General features: G+C 32.2%; 1 protein-coding gene across 1 annotated transcript in view; it reads right to left on the reverse strand.

Moving 5' to 3' along the window:
- Positions 1-553: 553 nt before the first annotated feature.
- The window catches only part of LOC106473714 (transcription factor Sox-9-B-like), a 22712-nt gene continuing 12654 nt past the window's right edge, over positions 554-10611 (reverse strand). The window contains exons 3-4 of the mRNA XM_013934393.2: positions 4392-4582; positions 554-3819 (exon numbers count right to left, since the gene is read on the reverse strand). Coding sequence (XP_013789847.1) covers positions 3032-3819; positions 4392-4582 — 979 coding nt within the window. The 3' untranslated portion in view covers positions 554-3031. The remainder of the gene's footprint in view (positions 3820-4391; positions 4583-10611) is intronic.

The raw sequence follows: 10611 nt of genomic DNA on the forward strand, positions 1-10611 counted from the left end.
TTATTTTAAAGACAAGTGAAGTGCGTGCTGTTTATTTATCGTTGAATTTTTTGCTAACAAATCACAGACACATATTGTAGAAGAATCCGAAGTCCAACAACAACATAGTATATATTTATATTATTAAGAAATATAACCAAAATAATTTTTATTTTAACAATTGGCAAAAAGAAGAATTATGTATCTTAAATTCTGACAATGTGCATGCAGTAATATACATTCAACAGCAGAAACTGATCCACTATACAAAAAAAGAGTGAAACTGAAGAACGAAAAGATGCTAGCCGCATTATGTGGAGGAATATTCCAATATATGTTAGGTATGGTCATGATGCAAATAAGCTGGTTTCACTGTGAGAAAGGAACTTATTGTATGTCTTTTTTAACTCTCTATTGTATACATTATGAAAATACGGTGGAAAAATGATTTCTTTGAATTTCTTACTTAAACAGGTCTAAATTGCACAAAAAATATTTTTGTGGCAAATATTTTGGTAAGTTATATGTAAATGGGTACATTATCTAGAGGCAACATTGTTCAATTGAGAAGCCAACAAAAATAATTTCATGGTTTATTTAGACATTTACCTGGAAATAAGAGCATTCAACTACAGAACTGAAGCATTTGTTTGTGTATTAAACAACAAAGACGGATTTGTTACCTGTACGTTACAATGTGCAATAGAGGGCTAATAACTTACTACTCAGGCCCCTATATACGAAACACCACAGCTCACTTTCTAAAAAAAAAAAGGCTTAGTTTCGTGATACATATTGTCAGATTTCTGTATATTTAATGTTGGAAATTTTTCTTCTCGGACACTATAGGAGTTTGAAATATCATGAAGGAATCATGTGTAACTACCGATAAAAAAACAGACAGTGCATGGTGTGGCTATGTACTAAAACAAAGTACACACACTCGTTTGAGCTTTCAAACATGATTAGTGTGAACTGATAAGCTAGAATGGTAAGCACCAATACAACTTGAAAATATTTTTCAATCATTTTGTTATTACTTTCTACAAAGATTAACTCTGCAAGCAATAAACTGCTATATAGACTCATCAGTAATAATTATTCAAACTATTCTTGTTAAAACTTGGTTTTATTATGTTGATCATATGGTATAATTATTTCTGTAAGTAACTTGAAATATACAATGTCCAACCACAAAATCTTCGGCTTCTTGTAGATCATAATTTTGTTTAATAAACATTTTATTAATGATACGATACCATGGCCTCAACTAATAACGTAAAACCTGCCTTTCGTTTAAAAATATCATTGTTATTGGCAGTTTAAATTAAATATCATATCAATAAAGATTGTTTGGTCAAGCCATAAAATGTGTCTTTAGTTCTCATGAAATATAATTAGGGAATGTTTGAGAATTATATATCATTTTTCAAAAGTTATTTCAATCTTTAAACGTCTAGTTGTAACAGCAGATAACATGTTTCCTGATGAGCTATCAACTGATATTACTGCGAAATATTCATAAGATAAACAAAATACATCCCTAAAAAAGAGCATTTGCAGAATAACCATTTATTATTAGTCAGCATTACTCTCGACCACAGATAACCATGAAATAATAAATATTATTTTGAATACATCTATTTAAAGTCAGGGGAGTGAATGTTTAAAACATTTATGACTTAGCTGGAATTAAAAACAAGAAAGTTAAGTGCAGCTGAATTAATTTCAGATAAACATTTTGGAAAAAAAATCGTTTACTTGAATTTTCTCTGTCACGAAAATAGCAACACATTTCGACGTGAAATGATGATATGAGTTAGAAATTTTAAGCATAAATCTACATCTGCGGTACGAGATAAGAAAGCAAACCAAACAAGCCATTAGACAAGACCTTCAGATAAAATATACAAACCACATTCTTTCTCTTTTAGGAATCTAGGCTGAATTAAATTTAATGGAAGTATGAAAATAAAATAAAGCTTCACTTATCGATAGTTTGGATAGTAACAATTTTCTTTAATGTTCACGTAAACATATGTTATATCTAATAACAACCAGAAATTTAGATATATGATAGTTTGGATAGCAACAGTAATCTTTAATGTTCACGTAAACAGATTTTGGATCTTATACCAACCAGGAACTTGGGTATATGATCCAATCTGAATAACAGCAATAAACCTGTGAATTGCTACAAGAAAAGGCATTAATATTATATCCAAATCTTGGTATTACAGGACAGTAATGAGGAATACAAACAATGTGTTTCAAGATAAAACGCTTGATTATGACGAAGCAATATTAGAATAAATATATGTGAATGGTTTAAAATACACTTTTTATAATTCTTCACACATTACTAATACACAAAACACTACTACAATAATTCAAAATGTAAATGAAACGTTATAAAGAAACGTCTAAGAATAAATGTCCTTTAAATTTCGTAGTCAGGATTCTTCATAATGTCTTACATTTTTCCTATTAACAGACCGCTGTGGGAAGTAATATAATTAATATACTATATTAACTTTCAAAACCAATGAACAGTTTACTTCGAATAGTAAACTAGATAACTCTTTAAAAGGAACATAATATTCTATGCTTCTTCAGTTAGTTTTATTGGGCTGTTAATGATTTTCTCTCGAGTTTTTATAGCTGAAAGTCGTTAGGTGACAATCATGCATAGTTGAATTATCTATAACAAAATAAGAAACTTATGCCTTTTTTTTTTTTTGCAGTTACGTAAATTATGATGATATTTTTATTGGTTTTATCATTTGAAATCTAAATTTGATGTTTCGTAGTCCACAGCAAAAAATATTTAAAATTCATAAGTATACATATTTATTTATTCATATTAAAAAATTCTAGTAGACATATCAGAGCTATAAGTTGTTATAAAGCGAAGCATTACGTGCCTTAAATATTAGATAAATGGTTAGAATATTTTACGCGATATTTTCACCATCCAACGACCAAAAAAAATAAGTTTTCATACATTATAGAAATTTGCGAGACATTTTGAATAGTTTACACTGTTTCTTCATTAAGCATAAGTTGACCAAGGTTCTCCACAGATTTCCGTTTCTCTGTATTTAGCTCTGACACCTGAAGAAGTAGCACGTTGATAATTGAGTCCCATTAATGTTTGCACATTATTGCTGTAACTGTACACAGAAGTGTTTGTAGGAGACAATGGTGGAAGACCGTCATAGCCGTTTTGAGACACGTTCAAAGAGTCTTCCTCTGAGAAGTTACACTGTGTCTTCATATTTTGGAGGTCAGCAGCAGTTTCCACGGCGACTGAGATCGAGGTTCGCTGACGGGTTTTTACAATGGGTGAAAGTTCTTGTAATTTTATAGAATCTTCTTGAGCACCACTACTGTAACTACTGTCAGTGTTTGTGTAAGAGCAGCCGATTAATGAACTGGTGCTAGGGTAAGTTTTTATAACGTTACAGCTTGGAACTGGAGTTACACCATTTTTTATAATTGCAGTGCTGGATCGTCGAGTGGATGTTCCTTTAAATGCGTGGTCATTGAAAGTATTACGAGAGAGGTAAGGCTTAACTCTGCAGTTTTCTGTTTTCATCATATGAAGTGATGACATAGTTGGCAACAACCTGGGTACTAAACTGGAGCTGTAGGTGTTCCCAACGCCCTTTGATGACGAAGATGATTGATTAGAATGAATAATCCTGGAGGAAACTATTGGGCAGTTCTGACCGGTGAGATACTGGTCAAGTTCGGATTCGTCGAAATTATCGATTGCTTCTGTTGAAAGTTGCCCTACGTCCACGTGGCTAAAGTCAATAGGCTGACTTTCCTGCTGACCTAGACAATCCCCATAATATTTCAGATATTAAATTTGAATATTCTATCTTAGTTTATACATGTGAGTGATTTTATACGTCTTTTATAAGCTGTGACTTTCATAAGTAGTATATTGCACAGCTACATTAGTGAAAAATCTCAACCAGTTACTATTTAATTTCTACAAATGTATTTTATTAACACTAATTTGATGTTGCTTCCTATAACGTGGATTACAAGAAAAACATTTTTCTACAATATTTCATTACATGTATTTCAAGTGAAATATTGTTCTTACTGGTTTCTTTAAGCGAGTAATTATTTCAATGGATTAGTAAGACTAAAAAACCTAGTGGTGAATAAACTGAAATAGAAATTTAAAACATAAAGAAATTGTATTTACAGTTCTCTAAACAATCGTGTAAAATCTTTAATTCTAATATCAATGGGATTTAAAATAAAGTTCTTGACCTCCAGTTACCTACTTGTGTGTGTGTGCGCGATTCATGTTTATAAATATGGAAGACTAAATGCAGGAAAATGTTTGTTTTGTGGGTTTTTGGAAAATAAAGTGAAATAGATGAATTCATTACCTTGTTTTGTAATGTTGATATTAGTAGACAGATTGCCGAATCGCCCCTTTCCTCTCACAGTAGATTCTCCTTGATTTGGAGTAGCGGGTGGGGTGAGTGGCCCAGTTGAAGAAGGAGAGAAAGTTTCCTGGGGACTAGGAGCTTCATGGCATCGCCCACTTAAGGGGTTTTCCTTCTCTAGCTTCACTGATCTATTGAGAATTAAGAGGTGAACTGAAACTCCAGATCATGCACAAAGTATAGTAATAAACAATTGTTTAACATCTAAACATTAAGTGAGTGTTATTCGCTGAATAGTTACTCAGACAATCCTCAACCGTGAAATATCATCCATAAGCTTTGTATCAATCAACATGACAGACTTATACAGAATATTGCTTTGATGTTGATTCGTTGAGACATAAAATTAGTACAGATATCTGTATTAAGATGGTACGCGATGTACAATAAACATGAGTAGATAAAGAGAGAAACGGGTAAACTTTATTGCATATAAATATATATATTTATAAACAGATAAGATTATCGTATTTTTGTATTTAAATTATCATGTGTAAGAAAAAGGAATAAACAGTTGTGAAGAAAAAAAGAGAATAAGCAAAATAATATGAAACTGAAATAATCTATGAGACAGAAAAATAACCAGCAGGGAAGACTTCTCACCCGTGACGGGTATATCTTGGAATAATTACTACCAAGGTATATCTTGGAATCACTACTACCGAGGTATATCTCGGAATCATTACTATCAAGGTATGTCTCGGAATCATTACTACCGAGGTATATCTTGGAATCATTACTACCGAGGTATATCTTGGAATCATTACTACCAAGGTATATCTTGGAATCATTAAAAACGAGGTATATCTTGGAATCACTACTACCGAGGTATATCTTGGAATCATTACTACCAAGGCGTATCTTGGAATCATTACTATCAAGGTATGTCTCAGAATCATTACTATCAAGGTATGTCTCAGAATCATTACTATCAAGGTATGTTTCGGAATCACTACTACTGAGGTATATCTTGGAATCATTACTACCAAGGTATATCTTGGAATCATTACTACCGAGGTATATCTTGGAATCATTACTAACGAGGTATGTCTTGGAATCACTACTACCGAGGTATATCTTGGAATCATTACTACCAAGGCGTATCTTGGAATCATTACTATCAAGGTATGTCTCGGAATCATTACTACCGAGGTATACCTTGGAATCATTACTAACGAGGTATATCTTGGAATCACTACTACCGAGGTATATCTTGGAATCATTACTACCAAGGCGTATCTTGGAATCATTACTACCAAGACATATCTTGGAATCATTACTACCTAAAAACCTAATATAACCTAAAAACACGTGAACCCGAGGACGCACAAGTTTAGTGCAAACCTGGAGAAAATGAGATTAATTAGTTGGTTATTTGGTGAATGAAGTGGAATGGAAAAATACTGCTTCTGGGTCCATTCCTCAACAGGATTAAACGAACACTATACTGTTACAGGAAAGGCTTAACAGTGTTCTTGGTGACTTACACAATCAACAATAAGAACTGTTTCAGAAAATTAGTTGCTTTAGAACATATTTATTAAATAAAGGAAATAAGGTGTTAGTAGTGCTAGTTGTTGTTTTCTTTGGTAATTTACTTGAAGGGTAAAAATACACACTTTCCAGCAAAATCATGAGTGTGGTACAAATAATACCGTTTGGAGCTTAAAACTGAATTCTGATTAACACTTTGGCAAATGTATAGGGAGAAAAAGTGTGACAAGGAAATAGTATCCGTAGCAACAAATGAAATAAAGAGCAATGATATACCAAAATCATGGCAGAAGGAGGTGGTAACCGTAAGGATGACAGCAAATGAACTTGTGAAACAGATAGTTCAAAAATGTGAAAAGGAAACATCTTATCCAAAATATAAGATGCTGAAATAAAGAATACAATGAACTGGTGGACAGTAAAATCAACAAGGTTCCATATCATTCATTAAAGAAGAGAAACGCTGAATTAGTGGAGATGTTGAACTGCCTTATAGATATTGTATCAAGGTGCAACACAACCAAAACATCATACAAGAATAAGAAATTATTTAAAAAATAAATAACTATGTTTATGAGGTGGCAGCTAAAGATAAAAAAACAAAACAGAAAAAAAAACAAAATCCATCGTACAAGTGAGATCTGAAATAAAGTGGACAATCCAGTGTACAATGAGAATGACTGAAGATGGAATGAAACCAGCCCATGGCACAACTCACTTGTTGAGACATTGGTAACTTTGAAATAAATGACTAAGAACACAATAGGTACCTCAAGATTGAATACAGGTGGAACATTTTAAGGATAAGAGACTGGAAAAAAATTTTTTGAAATACAAAACAATTATGCATACAAGAAGGTGTATTAGTATATGAAGTTGGAGATTAATTACCCTTTAGAGGGTAGCTAGGACATCAGATTAAGCTCTCGTTGCCGCCGCACGGACTAAAAAACTGTCCAGGAATAGTATCACAGGATTCAATTAAACATCATTTTCTGCCTAGAGGATAGATGGAACACCAGATTGATTCCAGTTATTGTCGTTGTTAGCAGGGTAAATATTCTGTTACAGTATAGAAAGCGCCTCGGCTACAACCTTTTTTGTGTCGACTGGGCAGCAGGAGTGTCTAGTTAAATTTATTCTTGTCATTGATAACAGGGTAGGTATTCTATTACAGTATAGAAACATCTCTTCGACTTGAAACTTGTTTCTGATATGTGTAGCAACAAAAACATCGAGTTGAATCGACTGATGTCATTGTTAAAAGAAGTAGATATTCTGTTACAATATAGGAACATTGCCTCGACTTCACATTTATTTTTTGATTCATGATGACTGGGCAACAAGAACACTAAAGTCAATAGAATCTTGTCATTGTTAACAGGGTGGGTATTCTGGTGCACTGACATGGAACTCAGAATATCATATTTATTAAAATCTTGTTTCTATAACTGGGCAAGAATGATGTTTCAAAATGAAAATATTCAATTAATTTTGACATTCGTTTCTGCTGACTGGGCAACAAGAAGAGCGGTTAGATTTGAAATCATGTTACTTTTAACAGGACAGCTGTTGCAGTATCGGGACTTTGTTTGATTTGAAACCGTCTATTTTACTGGGTATCAAAACGTTAGCTTCATTTTGTCTTTTTTGTTTGTTTTTGTCCAACAGCTACACAATAGACTATATGCACTTTGTCCACTGTGAGGAACCGAGCCCCAAATTTTAGCACTGACGCACCTGGGAACTAAATTAGCTTAAACCCTCTTATTTTAACTTTTCTGTAATACTTAGGTTTTGTTTTAATTGGTTTTAAGAGCTACAACGCTAATGGGGTGAGTAAGTTATCACTATATTGTTTCTCATTAGAGGTCTCATTCAAATACCCACGCTCAGCAAGTAGTTTTTTACCCAACTGAAAACGTAATTGTAATACTTTTGACATGTGGTCAGATAAGTATCTGTTAAAATATTTTAAAGAAAACAATACTAATGTTGATCGCACGTTTTTTAGTTTTTTACGCAAGTTTCGAGGAAATGTTTGTCCATAGAGCAAAACAAGAGTAAGATAAAACGTGATGTTCGGCACAACATCTTACAGATGCATGATGATCTCATAGAAACAAAACTTGGCATTAACGTTTTGATATATTGCTAATGAATGGACTAACAGTGTTTTAGCAGTGTTTTACTGACGTCACAAATATTTTGTAGTCTATAAAACATTCCTTTGGCGTCTGGCCTGTTTCATTCACGGGTGTTACTTTTCTGCTTGTTTTTTTATTTTCATTTTAACATTAGCGTTACTGCGTCATACATCCGGCGCGCCCAGCAAAGTAATATATCTAGTTGAGGTTGCAAATAAAGGAAACATCTTATTTTGGTTTATATTATAGCTAACTCATAAGCTGCCTCATCCCACTCGCTGCCTCTCAGAATAGTTTTAAAATTCTAACCAATTTATCTCGTTGAATTTATGGTTATTTTCGAGACATGAAATAGTTAAGAAGGTCTAATTTAAGTTTACTTTAAGAAGATTACATATTGTGAAGTAAGCAGCGTTTATTGTTTATATGTGAAGAATCACAAGATAAATATAAGAATATTCACTTTACCTAAACGTTTTATCTGTGTTTTAAATTGCTTATGTATGGTTAGGATTTCTACTTTTATAGTTTGTTTTTGAATTTCGCGCAAAGCTACACGAGGGCTATCTGCGCTAGCCGTCCCTAATTTAACAGTATAAGACTAGAGGGAAGGCAACTAGTCATCACCACCCACCGCCAACTCTTGGGCTACTCTTTTACCAACGAATAGTGGGATTGACTGTCACATTATAACGCCCCGACGGCTGAAAGGGCGAGCATGTTTGGTGTGACAGGCATTCGAACCCGCTACCCTCAGATTGCGAGTCGAGTGCCTTAACCACCTTGCCATGCCGGGCCTGAACATTGAGTTGGTTGTCTTAAACATATAAAAAAGGAACAAGATTACATCTTATATTCTTTATTTATTGTAAACTAAGAATATTTACACGTAATTAGGAGTCACTTTAAATAACTAAATATTACCTTATTATACATGAACATGGTTTGGTTAAACTTATGAACAAGGAAAAAGACTGCAGCTTACATTCTTTATTTTATAGTAAACAAAGAGTATTTACACGTAATTAGGAGTCACTTTATAAACTAGCTATTATCTTGGTGCACATGAAGTTGGTTTTGTTAAAGATATAAAAAAGGAACAAGATTACAGCTTGTATGCTTTATTTTATAGTAAACAAAGAGTATTTAAACGTAATTAGGAGTCACTTTACAAAACTAGATGTTATCTTAGGGGACATGGAGTTTGATTTGTTAAACATATAAAAAAACAAGATTACAGCTTACATTCTTTATTTTGTAATAAACAAAGAGTATTACACGTAATTAGGTTTTGTTTACTATAAAATAATAAAATGTAAGCTGTAATCTTGTTCCTTTTTCATAAGATTAACACAACGAAGTTCATGTACACTATTATAATATCTAGATATTTAATGTGATTCCTAATTACGTGTAAATACTCTTTGTTTACTATAGATAAAGAAGAAGAGCTTTAATGTTCCTCCTTTTTCATATCTTTAACACAACCAACTCCATGTAAACTAAGATAATATATAGTTTTTAAAGTGACTCCTAATTAAGTGTAAATACTCTTTGTTTACTATAAAATAAAGAATGTAAGCTATAATCTTGTTCCACTTCATAAGTTTAACCCAACCATGTTCATAAACCATAAGTTAATATCTAGTTTTTTAAAGTGTATCCCAATTACGAGTGAATACTTTTTTTACTATAAAATAAAGAATGTAAGCTATAATCTTGTTCCTCTTCATAAGTTTAACATAACCAAGATCTTGTACACTAAGATCATATCTGGTTTTTTTAAAGCGACGAGAATTTACACGTAATTAGGAGTTACTTTAAATAACTAGATATTATCTTAGTATACATGAACATGGTTGGGTTAAACTTATGAAGAAGGAAAAAGATTACAGCTTATATTTTTTATTTCAGAGTAAAGAAAGAGTATTGACACGTAATTATGAGTCAATTTAAAAAGTGGATATTATCTTAGTGTACATGGAGTTGGTTGTGTCAAACATACGAAAAAGGATATGGATTACAGCTTATATTCTTTTTTTATAGTAAACAAAGAGTATTTACACGTAATTAAAAGTCACTTTCAATAACTAGATATTATTTTGGTGTACATGAAGTTGGTTTTGTTAAAGATATAAAAAAGGAACAATATTACAGCTTGTATTCTTTATTTTATAGTAAACAAATAGTATTTACACGTAATTAGGAGTTACTTTAAATAACTAGATATTATCTTAGTGTGCATGAACATGGTTGGGTTAAACTTATGAAGAAGGAAAAAGATTACAGCTTATATTTTTTATTTCAGAGTAAAGAAAAAGTATATACATGTAACTATGCGTCATTTTAAAAAGTGGATATTATCTTAATGTACATGGAGTTGGTTGTGTCAAACATACCAAAAAGGATATGGATTACAGCTTATATTCTTTTTTTATAGTAAACAAAGAGTATTTACACGTAATTAAAAGTCACTTTCAATAACTAGATATTATTTTGGTGTACATGAAGTTGGTTTT

The sequence above is a fragment of the Limulus polyphemus genome, unplaced genomic scaffold (genome assembly GCF_000517525.1).
Source record: "Limulus polyphemus unplaced genomic scaffold, Limulus_polyphemus-2.1.2 Scaffold6430, whole genome shotgun sequence".
NCBI classification, from domain to species: domain Eukaryota; kingdom Metazoa; phylum Arthropoda; class Merostomata; order Xiphosura; family Limulidae; genus Limulus; species Limulus polyphemus.